The sequence below is a fragment of the Podarcis cretensis genome (genome assembly GCF_951804945.1).
Source record: "Podarcis cretensis genome assembly, chromosome: 4".
Lineage (NCBI taxonomy): Eukaryota > Metazoa > Chordata > Lepidosauria > Squamata > Lacertidae > Podarcis > Podarcis cretensis.
Genome location: NC_137173.1, coordinates 4,565,296 through 4,588,051, shown reverse-complemented (window position 1 = coordinate 4,588,051; position 22,756 = coordinate 4,565,296). Strand labels below are relative to the sequence as shown.

Genomic DNA, 22,756 nt, shown 5'->3' with positions numbered 1-22,756 from the left:
GCTAAAGTGGTGCTTCAGGTTAAGAACAGTTTCAGGTTAAGAATGGACCTCCAGAACAAATTAAGTTCTTAACCTGAAGTACCACTGTACTTGACTGCTCTTGTGTTTCACATCCCACAAAAATAAAAACCCAAAGAGCTCCCCCTAAGGGACCCTTCCGTTCTGTGTTTCTCACCTGAATTAAGCACATTAAATAGATTTGTGTAGATCTGTTCATACTGATGTAGCTACTGATATAATCTGTGTCTGGAGGGGTCTTGCTCGGGTTGCCATGGGGTGCCCTGGGGTGTTGTACATGGCGGCTCCTTAGTAATCTGCACTGATTCCCAGCCATGATGGGCACATCGGCTCCCGGCTCCGATTTCAATCTGCCAGCGTTGCTGATCTCGCAGTGCTCCCGCGGTGACATTTTCGGAGGGCACAATAGCACAGCATCAATCACAGCTGGGGAACAAACAACAGCAGCTCCACGCAAAGGCAAAAGGTCGGGGCAGGCGTAGACGTAAGAAAATGCCCTCTCCAGCTGTGGGGGGAGCCGCCCCCCCACCCATGCAATGCCCTCTCCTTTGTGCATGGAATGCGTTCCAATTTGTTTAGTCCCTCTCAATCTTTCTCTTTGATGCCTGTCAGCTTTACTGCTATCCTTCTCAAAAGAGACAGCAGCAGCTGTCAGATTTTTTTATTTTTTTTGGGGGGGGGGAATCAGCTTGTAGAATCACAGCATTCTAGAGTTGGAAGGGACCCCTGAGGGTCATCTAGTCCAACCCGCTACAATGCGAGAACCACAGCTAAAAGTATCCCTGCCAGATGGCCACCCAACCTTCGCTTAAAAACCTCCGAGGAAGGAGAGTCCATCACCTCCTGAGGGAGTCCACTCCTCTGTCTAACAGCTCTTGTCACCAGAAGGTTCTTCCTAATGCTTGTCTGAAATCTCCTTCCTCGTCATAGAATCATAGAGTTGGAAGAGACCACAAGGGCCATCAAGTCCAACCCCCTGCCAAGCAGGAAACACCATCAGAGCACTCCTGACATATGGTTGTCAAGCCTCTGCTTAAAGACCTCCAAAGAAGGAGACTCCACCACACTCCTTGGCAGCAAATCCCACTGTTGAACAGCTCTTACTGTCAGGAAGTTCTTCCTCATGTTTGGGTGGAATCTTCTTTCTTGTAGTTTGGATCCATTGCTCCGTGTCCACTTCTCTGGAGCAGCAGAAAACAACCTTTCTCCCTCCTCTATGTGACATCCTTTTATATATTTGAACATGGCTATCATATCACCCCTTAACCTCCTCTTCTCCAGGCTAAACATGCCCAGCTCCCTTAGCCGTTCCTCATAAGGCATCGTTTCCAGGCCTTTGACCATTTTGGTTACCCTCCTCTGGACACGTTTTCACTTGTACTGCTCTCAAGCCAGGTGTCACCCATCTTGTATTTGTGCCTCTCATTTTTTTTTTGCCCAAGTGCAATACTTTACATTTCTCCCTGTTAAAATTCATCTTGTTTGTTTTGGCCCAGTTCTCTAATCTGTCAAGGTCGTTTTGAAGTGTGATCCTGTCCTCTGGGGTGTTAGCCACCCCTCCCAGTTTGGTGTCATCTGCAAATTTGATCAGGATGCTCTTGAGTCCATCACCCAAGTCGTTGATAAAGATGTTGAATAAGACCGGGCCCAAGACAGAACCCTGTGGCACCCCACTAGTCACTCTTCTCCAGGATGAAGAGGAACCATTGATGAGCACCCTCTGGGTTCGGTCAGTCAGCCAGTTACAAATCCACTGAGTGGTAGCATAGTCAAGACCGCATTTTACCAGCTTCTTTACAAGAATATCATGGGGCACCTTGTCAAATGCCTTGCTGAAATCAAGGTAGGCTACATCCACTGCGTTCCCTTCATCTACCAGGCTTGTAATTCTGTCAAAAAACGAGATCAGGTTAGTCTGACATGACTTATTTTTCAGAAATCCATGCTGACTATTGGTGATCACAGCATTCCTTTCTAGGTGCTCACAGATTGTTTGCTTAATGATCTGCTCCAGAATCTTCCCTGGTATTGATGTCAGATTGACTGGGCGGTAATTATTTGGGTCCTCTCTTTTCCCCTTTTTGAAAATAGGGACAACATTTGCCCTCCTCCAGTCTGCCGGGACTTCGCCTGTTCTCCAGGAATTCTCAAAGATGACTGCCAGTGGTTCTGAGATCACATCTGCCAGTTCTTTTAATACTCTTGGGTGCAGTTCATCTGGCCCTGGAGACTTGAATACATCTAAACTAGTCAAGTATTCTTGTACCATCTCCTTAGTTATTCTGGGCTGTGTTTCCTCTGCTGAATCATTTGCTCCAAATTCTTCAGGTCGGGCATTGTTTTCTTTATCGGAGAAGACTGAGGCAAAGAAGGCATTGAGGAGTTCAGCCCTTTCTGTGTCCCCTGTTTGCATTTCACCATCTTCTCCTCTGAGTGACCCCACTGTTTCTTTGTTCTTCCTTTTGCTACGAACATACCCATAAAAGCCTTTTTTGTTGCTTTTAACCTCTCTAGCAAGCCTGAGTTCATTCTGTGCTTTAGCTTTTCTGACTTTGTGTCTACACGTGCTGGCTATTTGTTTGAATTCCTCTTTGGTGGTTTCCCCCCTTTTCCATTTTTTGTACACATCCTTTTTTAATCTTAACTCAGTTAAAAGTTCTTTAGATAGCCACCCTGGCTTTTTTAGGCACCTTCCATGTTTCCGTCTCATTGGTATTGCCTGAAGTTGTGCTTTTACTATCTCCCTCTTAACAAACTCCCGGCCATCATGAACTCCCTTTCCTTTTAGTATTACTGTCCATGGGATCTCACCCGGCACTTCCCTAAGTTTTATGAAGTCGGCTTTCTTAAAGTCAAGAAATTGAGTCCTAGTATGCTTGGCTGCTCCTTTCCGCTGTATAGTAAACTTCAGAAGAGCATGATCACTCGCGCCTAATGATCCTTCCACTTCTACCCCACTAACCAGGTCATCAACATTGGTTAGGACCAGATCTAAAATGGCTGTTCCTCTTGTTGCTTCTCCCACTTTCTGGACAATGAAGTTGTCTGCAAGAAGCCACTGGGTTCAGGTCCTTCCCTGTGGAGTAGCAGGAAGCAAGCCTCCTCCGTCCAACAGCCTTTCAGATATTTGAAGATGGCTATCAACGCGGGTGGCGCTGTGGGTTAAACCACAGAGCCTAGGGCTTGCCAGTCGGAAGGTCGGTGGTTCGAATCCCTGCGATGGGGTGAGCTCCCGTTTCTCGGTCCCTGCTCCTGCCCACCTAGCAGTTCGAAAGCACGTCAAAGTGCAAGTAGATAAATAGGTACTGCTCTGGCGGGAAGGTAAACGGCGTTTCTGTGTGCTGCTCTGGTTCGCCAGAAGTGGCTTAGTCATGCTGGCCACATGACCCGGAAGCTGTATGCCAGCTCCCTCGGCCAGTAAAGCGAGATGAGTGCCACAACCCCAGAGTCGGCCACGACTGGACCTAATGGTCAGGGGTCCCTTTACCTTTATCAGGTCCCCTCTCTGTCTTCACATACACCCTCAATAAGGCTCAGTTTCCAGACCCCTGATCCTCTTGGTCGCCCTCCTCTGCCCACCTTCCAGCTTGTCAATATCCTTCTTCAACTGGGGTTCCCAGAAGTAAACACAGGATTCCAGGTGGCATCTGAGCAAGGCAGAATAGAGCGGGGCTCTTATTGTCCTTGACCTTGAACCCATTGAAGTTCCCATGGGCAGCTTAAGAGTATAAGAATAGCTTGCTGGGTCAGACCAGTGGCCCAACTAGTCCAGCATCCTGCTCTCACAGGGGCCCCCAGGTGCCTCAATGGGGAAGCGAGCAGTAGCTCAAGAGCATCTCTCCTCTCTTGGGGCTTCCATAAGGTGGTAAACCCCTGCAGAAGTGAGTCACACAGTTTGACCCGGTACTGTGTAAAGAAGCATTTCATTTTATCTCCCCTAAATCTTCAGCTACATTGGATGTCCATGAAAGAGAGAGAGAGAGAGATAGAGAGAGAGCGCAGTCCTGGATTTACGTATAAGCGAAACAAGCTATAGCTTAGGGCCCCACTCCCTTGGGGGCCCTAAAAAAAATTAAAGGAAAAAAAACCTGTATGTACATTTCGAAAATATAAGATTTATAAGAATATTAGGGGTCAGCAACCTTTCCCAGCCGTGGGCCAGTCCACCGTCCCTCAGACCTTGTGGGGGGGCGTGACCATATGGGGGGGGGGGAATGAACAAATTCCTATGCCGCACAAATAACCCAGGGATGCATTCTACTCAAGTCATAACACGCTGGTTCCCGGACAGGCTGCGGGCCGGATTTAGAAGGCGAATGGGCCGCATCTGGCCCCTGGGCCTTAGTTTGCCTGCTCCTGATCTATATGGTTTACTCATTTCTATATATAGGTTGCTGACATTCTCCATGCATTTCAGTTCAACAATTACTTTAATAAAATACATATTTTGTTATGTGCAAATGGCTTGAGATACCTATTAGATCCGTGAATTATCATATAGCATATATTCAACACAAGAAACAGTGACAATTGGGTTTTGACAAAGGACAGCTAGACATATAAAGGGCCCCGTTACCTTCAGCAACTTAGGGCCTCATCAAACCTAAATCCGGCCCTGAGAGAGAGAGAAGAGAAGATCCCAACTGGTGATCTGGGTCACTTGACCTTTGCTGCAGTACCCTGTCTGGCCATCGGTCGTGGGGGCACTGCAGTGTGGGTTCTCCCAGGTCTCAGAATCACAGTCCGCTCTAGAAGCAATTTCCCTCCTGTCCAAGAAAACACAGATATCATTGATGTGCTCAAAGCCATTGAATGTTGCTTCCCAGACTGGATCCAGCCAAGTCCCCCCACCCATTGTGCCTGCTGGTTTCAGTAGAAGCCCCTCGAGAGATATTTTTGTCCCGTACTCTATTAAACCATTCTGCAATCCTTTAAGCAGGGCAGGAAAGAGAGAGCCCTCTCTGCCCTCTTGTGGGTCAGAGTGAGGCCACCTCTGAAAAGTCGATCTCCATTAGCGCACTTTGCCTGCGTTAGTCCATTCCTTGCAAAATGGTGGTGTGGTTTTTTTTACCTTTAATATCAGTAATTTAGATAGCTGGCATTCAAGGGTTTCGCAAATTGCCCCTTTTGAAAATATATCTCAATGACTAAATGTCTCCAGAGAGCAGGGCTTGAACGACTGGGTTTTTCTTTTTTAATGGCATGGATTCATTTCTTATACAGTAGCAAAATGAGGCACACGGTCACTCAGTGTCCGCAGCAGAAGCAAATGCCTGGCTCATTTCAGACCACATAGAACCTTTATTCACAATAATGAACTCACAGGTGGATAATGCTTCCATTTTTATATTTCTTTATTGTTTGAGAAGGGAATCTTTGTACAAGTTAATACTCTATGCTGCGCACTGTCTTTCGACTTTTGTCCTTCCCAGCTCTGACGCTTTATGGCTGAAATGTCTGATTCTTTGTTTTCTTTCTTTTTGATAGGTTTTTGTTGTTAACAAATCAAGATTTTTTCAAAGATCGTTTTGCTAGGGATCTGCATGCGCACCTTCAGCATCTCAAAGCAGGGATGTTCTCCTCCAGTCACTCCCCAGCTAAATAGTCACTCCTAGTGCAGAGAGGAAGAGGACAGCAGAAAAGACTGAGCGCTACACTCCAAATATTTAAATAATAATAATAATTTTATTATTTATACCCTGCCCATTTGGCTGGGTTTCCCCAGCCACTCTGGGTGAATCCCAACAGAATATTAAAAACACGATAAAACATCAAACGTTAAAAATTTCCCTAAACAGTGCTGCCTTCAGATGTCTTCTAAAAGTCAGATAGTTGTTTATTTCCTTGACATCTGATGGGAGGGCGTTCCATGTGGCATGCGCCACCACAGAGAAGGCCCTCTGCCTGGTTCCCTGTAACCTCGCTTCTCGCAGGGAGGGAACCGCCAGAAGATCTTCGGAGCTGGACCTCAGTGTCCAGGTTGAACAATGGGGGTGGAGACGCTCCTTCAGGTATACTGGACCGAGGCCGTTTAGGGCTTTCAAGGTCAACACCAATACTTCGAATTGTGCTCGGAAATGTACTGGGAGCCAATGTAGGTCTTTCAAGACCGGTGTTATGTGGTCTTGGCGGCCGCTCCCAGTCACCAGTCTAGCTGCCGCATTCTGGATTAGTTGTAGTTTCCGGGTCACCTTCAAAGGTAGCCCCACGTAGAGTGCATTGCAGGAGTCCAAGCAAGAGATAACCAGAGCATGCACCACTCTGGTGAGACAGTCCACAGGCAGGGAGGGTCTCATCCTGCATACCAGATGGAGCTGGTAAACAGCTGCCCTTGACACAGAATAAAGTGTGCCCACCCCCAACAATCCTGGGAACTGTAGCACTGGTGGGTAAACTAGAGTTCCCATTATTCTTTGCAGGGCTGTTTTCATAGAATCATAGAATCATAGAGTTGGAAGAGACCACAAGGGCCATCGAGTCCAACCCCCTGCCAAGCAGGAAACACCATCAGAGCACTCCTGACATATGGTTGTCAAGCCTCTGCTTAAAGACCTCCAAAGAGGTCAATATGCAGCCAATATGGTGCAGTGGTCAGAGAACCTGGGAGTCCAGCCATGCATCTCACTGGGTGGGCCAGTCATGGCCTTGCCGCCTCGCCTACCTCACAGGGCTGTTGTGGGTGTTAAATGAGGATGGAGGGGGGCGGGGAAGGATAACACACACTACCTTGAGCTCCCTGGAGGAAAGACGAAATATGAGCGCAATGCATCAACAACCTCCAAACCCAGCAAAGTGACAGATCTGTTTCTACTCTCTATCATTGTGGGTTGGCATGGCTGTTTCTCCTGGTCCTCTGTGATCCCACCTCTCAGTTCCTGTTCATCACTGGCAGATGCTAACCGAGAGAGTTAGCATTATGGACTCAAAAACTTTTATGTTGCCCGTAAGAATCTCGTGTGCTGCTGCGACACCATCAATCACACTCTCTGTGGCTGAAATGCCACAGCCAGTGAGAGGATCTCTGGTAGAAGCCAAAGATGCTGATTTGGGGACATTGTGAGCAAAGAGAAATAAAGCCGAACCAAACAGCAATCCTCCACCCCTTTCTTTTTTAGTTCCTGCAGGCTCTCGGTGCTTATAAACTAGAGAGGGGAAAAAGAAAAGGAGAAATAAGAAGTCAGTACTGGAAAATGAAAAGTAATAACTATCCTCCGCAAGCTAGAGGCAGGCAGAGGTTGTTCCTTGGTTTCCGATTCGTAATTCCAAGCCGATCCTCAGTCATGTTTAGGGATGGAGGAGAAATTCAAGGGCCATAGCGCAGCGGCAGAGCATTCGCCTTGCATGCAAAACGGTTCTGGGTTCAGTTCCCAACGGCATCTGCGAGAGACTCTCTATCTGAAACTGTGTGAAGCTGCTACCAGTCAGTGCAGGCACTACTGAGTTAGATGGGGCAGTAGGTCTGGCTCCGCATAGGGCAGCTTCCGCTGTTTTGAGTTTGCATTTGCTAAATACAATAGTTTTATTTCATTTATTTGTTCCCTGCATGGAAGTGGAGATTGTGGTTAATACAGTGTAATTCTGTCCATCAGGGCTAAGGGGGATCTGTGATGGGAGTGTCTCTGGAGGCATTTTCTAACAGTTTCCTTTTAGAGGGGAATGTTGTGCTTTGGGATCAAACCCCAGGGTGGCCTTTCTGTGGACAGCAGGATTCAGCAAGAGGTTGTCATCCACTTGTGGGGACTGATAACAAGGCCCCGAACCAGTGTTGGCAACACTGATGAACTCAGATCCGCTTCTGGGACAGCATAGGCTGAGCGTCATAGCCAGGGACTGGGCAAACACTCCATCATATTTGGATAAGGCAGCACAGCAATTTCGTATTTACCCACTGCCTTGCAGGACATCTTCTGGAGAGGAGAGGCCAAGGAATAAAATCAACATAAATGCAGAGCGGGGTCCCTGAGACTTGATTCTGTACTTGATTCTGACTATGCCTCCTGATGCTCATGGAAGTCTGGTTTGGTCAGAATTGAGTACAGTGGTACCTAGGTTTACGAAAAGTCCTGTTTGCGAAAGATTTGGTTTACGAACTCTGCAAAACCGGAAGTAGTGTCCCGGTTTGCAAACTTTACCTCGGTCTAAGAACGGAATCCGAACGGTGGAAGGGCACCAGCGGTGGGAGGCCTCATCAGGGAGCGCATGCCTCGGTTTAAGAATGGTTTCGGTTTAAGAACGGACTTCCGAAATGGATTAAGTCCATAAAACCAAGTACCACAGTACAGTCAAACCTCAGCTGTAGAACGTAATCCATTCCAGAATACCGTTTGACTTCTGAAACGTTTGACAACCGAAAACTGAAAGCGGAAGCCTTGATACAATAGGGAATCTCAAAACAGAAGCCAGGTAGCACGTTCGGTTTCCAAAAATCATTCGGAAACTGGAGCAGTTATTTCTGGGTTTTCAGCTTTGGGAATCAAGTCATGACTGTATACACTTCCAGGTAAAGGTAAAGGGACCCCTGACTGTTAAGTCCAGTCGTGTCCGACTCTGGGGTTCCAGCGCTCATCTCGCTTTATTGGCCGAGGGAGCCGGCGTACAACTTCCGGGTCATGTGGCCAGCATGACTTAAGCCGCTTCTGGCGAACCAGAGCAGCACACGGAAACACCGTTTACTTTCCCGCCAGAGCGGTACCTGTTTGTCTACTTGCACTTTGACGTGCTTTCGAACTGCTAGGTTGGCAGGAGCAGGGACTGAGCAACAGGAGCTTACCCAATCGCGGGGATTTGAACTGCCAACCTTCTGATCGGCAAGTCCTAGGCTCTGTGGTTTAACCCACAGCGCCACTCATGTTCTGTGTTCTTCTGATTAAAGTTAAAGGTAAAAGGACCCCTGAGCATTAGGTCCAGTTGTGGCTGACTCCGCTCATCTCGCTTTATTGGCCGAGGGAGCCGGCGTACAGCTTCCGGGTCATGTGGCCAGCAGGACTAAGCCGCTTCTGGCGAACCAGAGCAGCACACGGAAATGCCGTTCACCTTCCCGCCACAGCAGTACCTATTTATCTACTTGCACTTTGACGTGTTTTTGAACTGCTAGGTTGGCAGGAGGAGGAACCAAGCAACGGGAGCTCACCCCGTCACGGGGATTCGAACCACCGACCTTCTGATCGATAATCCTAGGCTCAGTGGTTTAGACCACAGCGCCACCCGTGTCCCATACACTTCCAGACTTAACGCTAAATACATTCCTTTTGGCCAATGAGCCACCACAGCTGCTGGAGGGCCGTGAAAATGTGTGTCCCAGGCTTTTTAGACTCGTCTTCCGATGTACTATGTGAAAACAAAGAGATGCATTGGTTGCCAGATCAGAAATATCTTGGCTTTGTTTTAAGCTCTCCCATCCCATTATAGTCACTGCTTCTCAGGCTAACCTACCTCACAGGGTCGTTGTGGGGATTAAATTGGTGGGGGAGAAGAACCATAGACTCCACCTGGAGCTTCTTGGTTAAAAAAGCAGGATAGAGGTGCAATAAATGAATAATTCTTAAAAATAATAAAGAATGGATGGATCTTTGAACCGGCAGGGCATTTCTCCTGTGCTAAAGCTCCTGCTGTTTCCCCCTTTCTCCCAGGATGCCTTGCTGAGCCTGGGCTCTGTCATTGATGTCTCCAGCCTCCGGGAAGTCATCAAAGATGCCATCGCCTCGGTGCTCCCCAAAGTGGTAAGTAGAGCAGTCAGTTTTTATTTTAGGAGAGGGGGTGGCCCTGAGGACGGGCAGCTTCTTTCCCATTCCAGCTTAATCTGTGCAGCTGAAATGGCCAGAGGGAGGAGGGGGCTCCCTTTTGACAGAAATTGAGTTTTCAGGTGTAGGTCCCAGTCTGCTTTGAAGCATCTATGGAGGTTATGTCTGCAGATCTTTGGAGATTCTGAACCACAGAACTTCATTTACTTGCCTTCATGTTCCTGGCTAGAATGCCAGAAACTACCTTCTACTCGGTTATGTTTAGATCCACTTTCTTCAGTATTGTTGTGGGTTTGGAGGGGGTCAGCCTGGGTGATGCCCCAAGCCCCCTTGCAGGTCTTGGGTCCTGTACCCAGTGGGTGTTAGCATCTAAGAGAGGATGAGATTGCTGAACTGGTCAGACAGGTTTTTGGGGGAGACAATGGCCTTAGCTGGTCACCTAATAATAATAATAATAATAAATTTTATTTATATCCCGCCCTCCCCAGCCGAAGCCGGGCTCAGGGCGGCTACCAGCAATAAAACAGTACAAAAGTACAGCACAAACAACACTCTAAAACCATTCATTATAAAATTAATTCAAATCAAGCCACTGGCAACCATTGGGCCAGAGCTCCGCAAAGATTGCCGAGGGAGGGAGTCAGGCTGTGCCCTGGCCAAAGGCCTGGTGGAACAGCTCTGTCTTGCAGGCCCTGCGGAAAGATGTCAAGTCCTGCAGGGCCCTTGTCTCTTGTGACAGAGCATTCCACCAGGTTGGAGCCACAGCCGAAAAAGCCCTGGCTCTAGTTGAGGCCAGCCTAACTTCTCTGTGGCCTGGGACCTTCAAGATGTTTTTATTTGAAGACCGTAAGTTTCTCTGTGGGACATACCAGGAGAGGCGGTCCCGTAGGTACGAGGGTGCTAGGCCGTATAGGGCTTTAAAGGTTAAAACCAGCACCTTAAACCTGATCCTGTACTCCGCCGGGAGCCAGTGCAGCTGGTATAGCACTGGGTGAATATGATCTCGCAGCGAAGACCCCGTAAGGAGTCTCGCTGCGACATTCTGCACCCGCTGGAGTTTCTGGGTCAGTCTCAAGGGCAGCCCCATGTAGAGTGAGTTACAATAATCCAGTCTGGAGGTGACCATCGTGTGGATCACAGTGGCTAGGTCAGGGCGAGAGAGGTAAGGAGCCAACTGCTTAGCTTGGCAAAGATGGAAAAATGCCACCTTTGTTATAGCTGCAATCTGCGCCTCCCTGGAAAGGGAGGTGTCGAAGATTACACCCAAACTCTTAACGGACGGTGCTGGCACTAATTGCGCCCCCGCAAGAGATGGGAGTTGCCCCCCTAATCCCATATCGCCCCGTCCCAGCCACAGGACCTCTGTCTTCGAAGGATTTAACTTCAACCGGCTCCCACGTAACCATCCAGCTACAGCTTCCAAACATCTGGTCAGTGTGTCTGGGGCCGAGTCAGGATGGCCATCCATCAACAGATAGAGTTGGGTGTCATCGGCATACTGATGGCAACCCAGCCCAAAACTCTGGACAAGCTGGGCGAGGGGGCGCATAAAGATGTTGAAAAGCATCGGGGAGAGTATCGCACCCTGGGGCACTCCACACACCAAGGAGTGGCGCGATGACAATTCCCCCCCAAGCGCCACCCTCTGTTCCCGACCAGAGAGAAACAAGCGCAGCCATTGAAGGACTGTGCCCTGAATCCCCACATCGGCAAGACGGTGGTCCAGGAGTTCGTGATTGACCATGTCGAAGGCTGCTGACAGATCTAGAAGAATCAGCAGCCCCGACCCGCCTCGATCCAGTTGCCTGCGGAGATCATCTGTTAGGGCGACCAGAGCCATCTCGGTCCCATGACCAGCGTGGAAGCTGGATTGGAATGGATCCAGAGTCGATGTTTCATCCAGAAACCCACCAAGTTGTTCAGCAACCGCTCTCTCAATCACCTTACCCAGGAATGGAATATTCAAAACCGGGCGGTAATTGGATAGATCTAAAGGATCTAATGATGTTTTCTTTAAGAGCGGACGCACCACTGCCTCCTTCAGTTCCCCTCGGAATATCTCGGTGCCAAGGGACAAATTGATGATATCCCCCAGGGGGGCCCGCACCTCATCTGGACACGCTCTAATCAGCCAAGACGGGCACGGGTCAAGAGGACAGGTGGTGGGCTTTCCAGCTCGGAGGAGTCTATCCACATTGGCTGGGGATATCTGGTCGAAGTGGTCCAATACTGGACCCGAGGACAGTCGAGGGGCCTCCAGTTCCTTTATTGTATCCAAATTGGCAGGAAGGTCATGGCGGAGCAACAAGACCTTCTCCGCAAAAAAGCTCGTAAATGCCTCACAGCTGTGTGTCAAATTGTTATTTAAATTTGGCTGTCCCTCAAGGGACATTAAAGACCTGATTATACTAAATAATTGCGCCGGGCGAGAGCTAGCGGATGCAATGGAGGCTGAGAAGTAGGACTTCTTAGCGGCCTTCACTGCCATCTCGTAGGTTTTCATAAAAGCCCTATAAGATGTTCTTGAGGCTCCGTCACGGGCACCCCGCCATACTCGCTCTAGCCGTCTGAGGTCCCGCTTCATTTTCCGGAGCTCCTCGGTAAACCAGGGAGCCCGGTTTCTGCGGGGTCGCAGAGGGCGCTTAGGTGCGATCTCATCGATGGCTGCCAGGAGCTGGGTATTCCAGCCCTCAACAAGCTCAGTCAATGAGTCGCCAGGGGGAGCAAGGTCCCGCAAGGCTTGACGGAATCTATCAGGGTCCATCAGCCTCTGTGGGCGAGCCCAAATTGGCTGGCCACCTAAGCAGGGTGGTGGTGGAAAATCAATCCTGGCTTTCAGAGCGTAGTGATCCGACCATGGCACCTTCATCAAAGGAGACATGATCACATCTATACCTACGCCAAAGATCAAATCCAGCGTGTGGCCTGCTTGATGTGTGGGGCCCGAAACAAACTGGGAGAGCCCTAGTGTCGCCATGGAGGACACCAGGTCCAGAGCCTGTGAGGAGGGAGTGGCATCAGCATGGATGTTGAAGTGTCCTCATCAACATCCAAAAGAATGAGCTAGGTTGCAAAAGCTACAGCTAAGGAATGGTGCCCTCCAGGCTGGTGTGTGTGTGTGTGTGTGTGTGTGTGTGTGTGTGTGTGCTTTCTTCCACCCCACTCACTTGCCTGCTAAGTAGGAGAACTATAGTGGGAAATATGTGTGAGTGGAGCTTGAAAGCAGGCTGGGAGCTGGACGCAGAGACCTGCTTGCTCTGTGCTGGATCCAAAGATCTGACTAATGCAGAGCCAAGATCTATTGGGGTGTCAATGCTGGGAACGCCTTCATCTTATGCTCTGGTTGTGTGTGTGTGTGTGTGTAAATAAATCCAGATATCCTAAAGACACCACAGTCTCTGTTGACCTTCATTCCAAGGAAACCTAACACCAGGGCAAGCTCCTGGAAGCCCTGGAATTTCTCACTGCTTGGAGACTGGGGTGGCAAACAACAGCATTGTCTGCTGGGATGGACAGCTGCTTTCTCAACACCAGAGGGCTTTGCTATCCTGCTACCCGAGATCCTTTCAGTTGGGGGTGTCGAGATTTGAACCTGGGACCTTCGAAACAAACCTGGCATTCCCTTTGCCACTGACCTGCAGCTCCTCCTCTTCCTCCTCTTCTTGTTCCCTCTCCTCAATAAGGGCCAGCAGCTTAATCAGCTGAAATGTGTGTTGATTAATTGGTGGGGGCCAATTTTATTCTGCAGGGCTTTTGGTTAAGGGCACACCTGTCTTTCATGATTCTAGATTCAGGTAGGTAGCCATGTTGGTCTGATGCAGTCGATATAAATAAAAATAAATAAAAAATTGTCCAGTAGCACCTTAGAGACCACCTAAGTTTGTTCTATGGGACGCAGGTGGCGCTGTGGGTTAAAGCCTCAGCGCCTAGGACTTGCCGATCGAAAGGTCGGCGGTTCGAATCCCTGCAGCGGGGTGCGCTCCCGCTGCTCGGTCCCAGCGCCTGCCAACCTAGCAGTTCGAAAGCACCTCCGGGTGCAAGTAGATAAATAGGGACCGCTTACCAGCGGGAAGGTAAACGGCGTTTCCGTGTGCGGCTCTGGCTTGCCAGAGCAGCGATGTCACGCTGGCCACGTGACCCGGAAGTGTCTCCGGACAGCGCTGGCCCTTGGCCTCTTAAGTGAGATGGGCGCACAACCCCAGAGTCTGTCAAGACTGGCCCGTACGGGCAGGGGTACCTTTACCTTTACCTTTTAAGTTTGTTCTGGGTATAAGTGTGCATGCGCATGAAAGCTTATACCGAGAACAAAGTTAGTTGGTCTCTAAGGTGCTACTGGACAATTTTTTATTTATTTCGACCTGTCTTTCCATTTCAATTCAGGTGTGTTTCCATAGCAGGTAATGGAGGGGGGGTAGTTTTAGAGATACCGTATCTCCTCCTTTAAGCAATAAGTGGTAGCTTTTGTGTTTAAAATTTTAAGTAATATCTCACATATCTACATCTGAAAAAGATGCTTCCGTTGACTGTTTAGAAACATGCATATTAAATCTCAGATGATAAATGCACTAATATTCTTGGGAATGATTGACAACCCGGCTGTTCACCCATGATGAAAGTAAAAAAAATTAGTCACGGCGTTTTCATATTTGCATTTTGTCAAGTTCCAAGACACTTCCCGTGGCTAGACTGTGAGGCTAGAAAAAAGAGCCAGAAAAACACTGTTCTCCCTCTCTTTTGAGTGTGGCACCTCTTGGAAGATCTGGCTGCGTGACCTTAGAGCTGGATTCATAAGCAGCTCAGGTTCAGCAGAGTGCAAGCTGTGAGGCTGTGCTTTGATCCAGCAGCTCCTTGGGGATTACTCAGGTCCCGGAGTTCAGCTGGCCAGTTCAAAGCAAAGCACTGCTGCATGGCTGCTCAGGTTTTTCCTGAGCTAATGTGTGCCACACTAGGGCGAAACTGCTCAGGTTGTCTTGCAAAGCAATCGACTACCAAAGGAAGATGCAGTTCAATGAGTCTCACCTGTTCCTAAAACCTGCACATGGCAGCTTGCCATGGGTCCGAAGCCAACCCATGCCTATTACAGTGGACGCTCGGATTGCGAATGTGATCCGTCCAGGATGCATGTTCGCAACCCACAGCATTCGCAACCCACAGCAGTGCAACTGTGCACATGCAGGTTGCAATTCAGTGCTTCTGTGCATGTGCAAAGTGCAATTTAGTGCTTCTGCGCATGCGTGACTGCCGAAACCCGTTCTGGTACTTCTGGGTTTTGGCGCATCTGTAACCCGAAAAAAACACAACCTGAAGCATCTGTAACCCGAGGTATGACTGTACAGTGGTACCTCGGGTTACAGACGCTTCAGGTTACATACACTTCAGGTTACAGACTCCGCTAACCCAGAAATATTACCTCGGGTTAAGAACTTTGCTTCAGGATGAGAACAGAAATCATGCTCCAGTGGCACGGCAGCAGGAGGCCCCATTAGCTAAAGTGGTGCTTCAGGTTAAGAACAGTTTCAGGTTAAGTATGGACCTCCAGAAAAAATTAAGTACTTAACCCGAGGTACCACTGTATTATTATTGTTTTTGTTGTTATTGTTGTTGTTGTTGTTATCCCACTGTTTCCCCCTTCTTGGCTCCCTCCTCCTCTCCTCCTTGTCTGCTTCATCCCCTGCGTTTTGCTGCAACAGCCATGCTTGATAAGGCACAACCCAGGTTTCCAGTGTGGTGTAATGGTTAAGAGCGGTGGACTCATAATCTGGTGAACCGGGTTCGCTTCCCCGCTCCTCCACATGCAGCTGCTGGGTGACCTTGGACCAGTCACATTTCTCTGAAGTCTCTCAGCCTCATGCACCTCACAGAGTGTTTGTTGTGGGGGAGGAAGAGAAAGCAGATTGTGAGACGCTTTGAGGTAGTAGTAGTAGTAGTAATAATAATAATAATAATAATAATAATAATAATTTATACCCCACCCATCTGGCTGGGTTTCCCCAGCCACTCTGGGCAGCTTCCAACAAAACACTAAAATACAATGACCTATTAAACATTAAAAGCTTCCCTAAACAGGGCTGCCTTCAGATGTCTTCTAAAAGTTTGGTAGTTATTTTTTTCTCTTTGACATCTGATGGGAGGGCGTTCCACAGGGAGGGCGCCACTACCGAGAAGGCCCTCTGCCTGGTTCCCTGTAACTTGGCTTCTCGCAGCGAGGGAACCGCCAGAAGGCCCTCAGCGTTGGACCTCAGTGTCTGGGCAGAACGATGGGGGTGGAGACGCTCCTTCAGGTATTCTAGACCGAGGCCCCCACCCACCCCTGTAGAAGTTTATTCCCCACCTGTTCCTGGACTAGATCTTTCCTGGGAAGGGGCCATTTCGTGGTCCTCCTCAGGTGCCAAAATGTCTTGGGCCAGCCCTGCTCTAAATGCAGATGGATGAACTGCAGGATAGATGGGGAGACAGACCTGGTGTAAGACTGTTTCCTGCATCTTCCGAATGCCAGACATAAAAGCAAAGGTCACCTTGGAAACGTCCCGAAGTGACGGCGTGGGTATGTGCTTGTACCACTTTAAATCCATCCCCGTCCTCTGCCTCGTGGGCATGTTGCTTTGATGTGCTGTTAGCCATTTCAGAACATGAAATCATTCTTTCTGACATTTGCTAATCGCCCGCGCGCTCCCTCCCTCTTTCCCCGATAGCGCAGCGCTCAACAATGCCAAATCCCTGCTGCGTCTCCAAACTATTGTGTTCCTAATCTCCTGGCATTACAGCATTAATGCCGCAGGATAATAATAACACCTTGCGCAGGCCCCCCTCCCCCTCAGAGAGTCTATTAGTGCTTAATCTCAGCTATGAGCTCCTCCAGAAGGCGGCACGGGCAACCGCGCTGCGGCTGTACCGGCGCTGCTCCCTTAGAAAGATAAGAGGAGCCTGCCGGATCAGGCCCATGGGAGTCCATTGAGTCCAGTATCCTGCTCTCACAGTGGCCGGCCAGATACGTGTTGGAAATCAGCAGGCAGGATTCGAACACAAGAGCCCTTTGAGGTTTCCAGCAACTTATTCAGGAGCTTTGCTGCCTCCAACTGTGGGGGAAGAGGAGAACCATTGGGACTAGTAGCCGTCAATAGTTCATTGCCTCCTTCGGAAAGGAGTTCCACAGTTGAACTGTGCACTGCATGAAGGAAGACTTCCTTTTATCCGTCCTAAATCTTCAACATCCAGCTTCATTTGAGGTCCACAAGCTCTGGCAGTAAGAGAGAGAGAGAGACAGAGTGAGAGAGAATCTCTCTTTTTTTAAAAAAAATAATATTTATTCAAGTTTTAAAGGTTACAAAAAGAAAAAAGAGAAAAAAGAAAAATTAAAAAATAAAAAAATACAATCAATTAAAAAAAAGAACAAATCGAACCTTTACATAGCTTTCTTTCCTTTACTTATTTCCTTGACCTCCTCACACCTCCCATTTTTGTATTCTAATTCAAATTGTTATTTCAGCAAATCGTTCCAACCTTGTTTTTATCTTAATAATTTGTCTTAATATACTATAATTTTACGTTCTCTCTTTCATCAATTCATTTTTACTTAATCCTTTATGTCATTTCTGCCAAAACAACATACTTTTCTTTTTCCAACATCTTTCTAACAATCCTTAAATTTACAATATTTTTGAAGATAAGCTTTAATTTTTTTCCAATCTTCTTCCACCGACTCTTCTCCTTGGTCCTGGATTCTGCCAGTCATCTCAGCCAGCAGAGTGAGAGAGAATCTCTATCCGCTTTCACCATGCAGTGCATGATTTTTTAAAACTGATCTCCTGCTTGCCTTTTCTCTAAGCTCAAAAGTCCTAAACATTGCAGCCTTTTTTTGTGGGATAGTTGCTCCATCCCCTGGATCATTTCGGTGGCCCTTGTCTGAACCTTTTATAACTCTGCATTGCTTCCCTGGTTGTGCAGGAGTCATGCTGTAGAGGATGCTAACTAGATGGGCCATTGGCCTGATCCGGCAGGCTCACCTTTTGTCCCTATGTTCTTTTCTAGGTGCCAGGTTTGAACTCTGGCATCTCCTAGTAGATTCAGTGCGGGCTATACTATGCGTGTTACACCAATGGCGCAAGGATGCAGTTCCTGCGTGTCTCCTTAAGACATGAAACCGCTTTATAATTCATCTTAGAAATCATTGTACAGTGGTACCTCTGGTTACGTACTTAATTCGTTCCGGAGGTCCGTTCTTAACCTGAAACTGTTCTTAACCTGAAGCACCACTTTAGCTAATGGGGCCTCCTGCTGCCGCCGCGCCACTGGAGCACGATTTCTGTTCTCATCCTGAAGCAAAGTTCTTAACCTGAAGCAATATTTCTGGGTTAGCGGAGTCTGTAACTTGAAGCATATGTAACCTGAAGCATATGTAACCCGAGGTACCACTGTAAACAGTTAGGATTGGAATAACACTTGTAGTTTAAGGGTGAATTTTAGATATAATGGCGAAGTAAAAGGTTTGGATTATTATAAAAGATGCAGGAGGAAAAGATTAAAAATAGGAGCCACAAAGGAGAGAATTCCAGGAGGTTCTGTTGAATCTTGTTTCTATGATATATGTTGGATATCTGATTGTAAAACTTTAATTTGAAAAACCAAATAAATAAATTTATAGAGAGATGGATGGATGGATAGATAAATAGATAAACAGACAGACAGATGTGAAACCGCCCTTAGGCCTTAATGCAAATATGGAATTGTGCCTCTGGGTCTTCTCATAGGAGTGAGGCAAGCTGCTTCTTCTTCTTTGGCGATACCTCGTAGCCGAGTAAGATTGTCTTCCATAAACACGGTTTTAACAATGAGTCCGTAAGTGACTGTGGAGGCCAGTTCTGGATCCACACGTCCTTCCACAGTGGGGACATTGGTTCCCGGGCGGGAGTTGATCACGGCGTGGATTTGCCAAGCGTGCCTTCCTCTTAGTACGTTTCTCCCTTGCGTCCTGAGTTCGAGTGTCTTCAAAGCCCATGACACCTTTGGTAAAGGCTGTTCTCCAACTGGAGCGCTCACAGGCCAGTGTTTCCCAATTGCCAGTGTTCATATTAAATTTTTTTAAAAAATGTAATCATATTACATTTTCTTTTTTTTAAATTTGCCTTGAGATAGTCTTTAAAGCTCTTTTGTTGACCACCAGCATTACTCTTTCCATTTTTAAGTTCAGAATAGAGTAGTTGCTTTGGAAGACGATCATCAGGCATCTGCACAACATGACCAGTCCAACAAAGTTGATGTTGAAGGATCATTGCTTCAACACTGGTGATCTTTGCTTCTTCCAGTACACTGGTATTAGTTTGCCTGTCTTCCCAAGTGATGCGTAAATTTTTTCTGAGACAAAGCAGTTATAATCTAGCAAGAGCTTGCCTTATCAGTTGGTGATCAAGTCAAGTGCTTAAAGATAATAACAACAACAACAACAACAACAATAATAATAATAATAATTTTGTACCCCGCCCATCTGGCTGGATCTCCCCAGCCACTCTGGGCAGCTTCCAACAAAGACTAAAAATACATTAAAATGTCACAGATGTCTTCTAAAAGTCTTCAGGTGTCTTCTAAAAGTCAGGTAGTTGTTTATTTCTTTGACATCTGATGGGAGGGAGGGCATTCCACAGGGCGGGTGCCACTACCAAGATGGCACTTGGTGCTGGACCTCAGTGTCCAGGCAGGACGATGGGGGTGGAGACGCTCCTTCAGGTCTACTGGGCCGAGGCTGTTTAGGGCTTTCTGTGGGATGTAAACACAGGAGCAGTCAATGACAACATTCCTAGCGTGTATATGTTAGAACATGGGGAGGGATGTCTGTCTAGCAAGTAGGTAAACTTCCTGGGGACGGACTTCCTCTGCATGTGACCAGAGGTGGGTGTGGCCTCACCTGTGCAGGTAAATGATAAAATAACAGGGCAGGCAGCCATCTCTCTCTCTCTCACCTTCATCTTCTGAAGGAGCAACATGCCCTCTTGGCTCTCAGCCAAGAGAGGACAGTACTATCTTCCTATAAGATAGATTCTGAGTGTATGTAACCTTTTTAAGCTGTCTGCCTTCTGGGATCATATTGTGAACAGAACGTGAGTAAACTCTTTTATACTTTTATAAAGACTGTGTCGTGTCTTGTATTTTAAGAGGGAACAAAAGGGGAAATTACCAGAGTACCGTATTTTTTGCTCTATAAGACTCACTTTTTCCCTCCTGAAAAGTAAGGGGAAATGTGTGTGCGTCTTATGGAGCGAATGCAGGCTGCGCAGCTATCCCAGAAGCCAGAACAGCAAGAGGGATCACTGCTTTCGCTGCACAGCAAGCCCTCTTGCTGTTCTGGCTTCTGAGATTCAGATTTTTCTTCTTCTTGTTTTCCTCCTCCCAAAACTAGGTGTGTCTTGTGGTCTGGTGCGTCTTATAGAGCGAAAAATACGGTAATTATTATAGAGGCTCTAGCGAACCTGTGCAGACGTTACCGTTGCGAACTTAAAAGGGGAATGTCATAAACTCTGCTGATATTTTGGGAACTTGTTAGCACAAGTTGGATAAGTATATAATTAGTCAATATATCATCTCCTGCACCCCAGAACATTCCCACACTTTCCAGGTCAGCACCAACACTTTGAATTGTGCTCGGAAATGTACTGGGAGCCAATGTAAATGTAAATGACTCAGGCCCCCCGAAACATGAAAGGCTGTTTCTTTCCCCACAGACCCCGTTGGGTGCTGAGATTTGTGTAGGGTGCTCTCTTAATTGCTCCACCACCCTGATAAACTCAGGCAGTGGCAGCCCAGAAGAGAGCCCACTCCAGGGGTCAGCAACCTTTTCCAGCTGTGAGTTGGTCCACCGTCCCTCAGACCATGTGGTGGGCCAGACTATATTTTGAAGGGGAAAAAATGAACAAATTCCTGTGCCCAACAAATAACCCAGAGATGCATTTTAAATAAAAGGACACATTCTACTCACATAAAAACATGCTGATTCCGAGAACATCCATGGGCCGGATTTAGAAGGCAATTGGGCCACTTCCGGCTCCCTGGCCTTAGGTTTCCTACCCCTGACCTATTCCATGGTGGCCCCTGAGCTGTAGAACGGCCACCCCAAAGAGATGCCTCTGGCCCCTTCATGGTATAGGTTTCAGCAAATGCTGAAGATACACCTTCACACACTCAAAGTGTGTATTTTTAGCACCCACCTTATTCTTGTTAATTTATGCTGTTTCAACAGAGACATTTGGTGCTTCTGTGGCGGGTGGGGTCGTTGAGTATGTAACCATTGCAAATAAGTGGGAAAACCAAAATATTTGGGGATCGGGGGGGGGGGGGGGAGAAAGAGCTCCAGAAGGAGCACACACACATGTATTGCCATAAAAAAAACCCAAAATAACAAAGTGAGGAAACCGCATTAATGCTTCGAGTGCAGAAAAAGTGTCTGAGAGAAGACAGAGCTTGCTTCTCAGAGAATAAATGATTTTGAAAGTGGTCCTTGCTTTTCCCCAGCGGGCAAGGAGATAGTGTCCAAACGGAAGCCAAGGGGCTAAAGTTTGTTCAGAAATATTTATTTTTTTAAAAAAAAAAAATCAGCAGGAGTTGAGGGGGGTGTAGTATAGACTGCTTTCAGAATATTGTGTAATATCATGCTGAATATGTTTCCATTGTTGTAACCTGTCCTGAGACTTTGGAGTGATGGGTAGGTAATAAGTTGTAATATTAATAATAATAATAATAATAATAAATGTTCTCTCTGTCCCCGATTCTCACACATGCATAGAGAGGGAGAGAAATAAATCAGGACGTTTTCATTCTCCCCTTAGCTGTTTTCACGCAGTGCAATTATTGCTGAGCGCCTGTTAGCAAGGGAGCTTTGTGTGAGTGCGCATGTTAATTAAATTCTTTTCAAAAAGCCAAGATCAGAATGACTATTCTTTGTAAAACAGAAATCCACGTCGTTTGCTGCATTGGGGTGGGAGTGAAATCCCCTTGCCTTGTTGCTGGAAAAGATAATTGCAGGGGCTGTTCTTGTGTTAGAGAGCCACAGAGGCACTTTCAAGGCTGCAGGGGGCCCTGATCCTGCACGCTCTCCCTAGATCCTTTGGATTCTTATATTGACCTACCTTACAGGGTTGTTGTAAGCTCTGCAGCTAGACAAGGCCAGTGCAAAGTCCCCAGAACACTCGCAAGCGCCAGACAAATGTAAAGTAGGAAATTTTTCAACCCACCAATTATCGGGCAACCTCCCTCAAATCGCCCCCCCTTCCCCCTCCAGTCGGCAGACGTTGCTTTCATGCTCTGACTCACTTCCTGGCAACTGGGTGCCAAAATAATTAATGATAACGAATGTGTTATTGGGTCCGTGCCAGCTAATTATTGCAGATCTTTCAGCCTGCCCTTGCCCAATTAAATACATTTAATTAACGCCGTTTGCAAAACTTGTACACACTGTAGCACCCTTTTGGAGGAAGCTGTGAAAAAGTTTGTCTTCAAGATGAGAGCTCTGTCTTTTGCAAAAACAAAGGCACTTCCTCTGTGGGAAACGGTGCCGCGGTGGAAAGCCCTCCATAGAGAGACCACCTTGCGTTCCTGTCTCTAGCTGGTGGTTGTGGAGGTCCTTGAGAGAGAGCCAGTCCCATATAGACCACTGGGTGTTAAACTTGTACAGTGGTACCTCTGGTTAAGAACTTAATTCGTTCCTGAGGTCCGTTCTTAACCTGAAACTGTTCTTAACGTGAGGTACCACTTTAGCTAAAGGGGCCTCCCGCTGCTGCCGCGCCACCAGAGCACGATTTCTGTTCTCATCCTGAAGCAAAGTTCTTAACCCGAGGTACTATTTCTGGGCTAGTGGAGTCTGTAACCTGAAGCGTCTGTAATCTGAAGTATCTGTAACCCAAGGTACCACTGTACACTGAAGCAGGAATGGGAAAAGGGAAAAAGAAGTTGAGCAGATAGTGTACATTTTTTACACACAGTAGATCTTAGGTGTGATCCCTGACAGCATTTCC

The 22,756-nt window shown here is 47.5% G+C and overlaps 1 protein-coding gene across 3 annotated transcripts in view; it reads left to right on the top strand.

Moving 5' to 3' along the window:
• PDE2A (phosphodiesterase 2A) overlaps positions 1 to 22,756 on the top strand; it is a 392,093-nt gene that overhangs the window by 260,105 nt on the left and 109,232 nt on the right. For all 3 annotated transcript variants that reach the window (XM_079973519.1, XM_079973520.1, XM_079973521.1), the window contains one exon: positions 9,648 to 9,737. In XM_079973519.1, the coding sequence (XP_079829645.1) occupies positions 9,648 to 9,737 (90 nt within the window). The remainder of the gene's footprint in view (positions 1 to 9,647; positions 9,738 to 22,756) is intronic.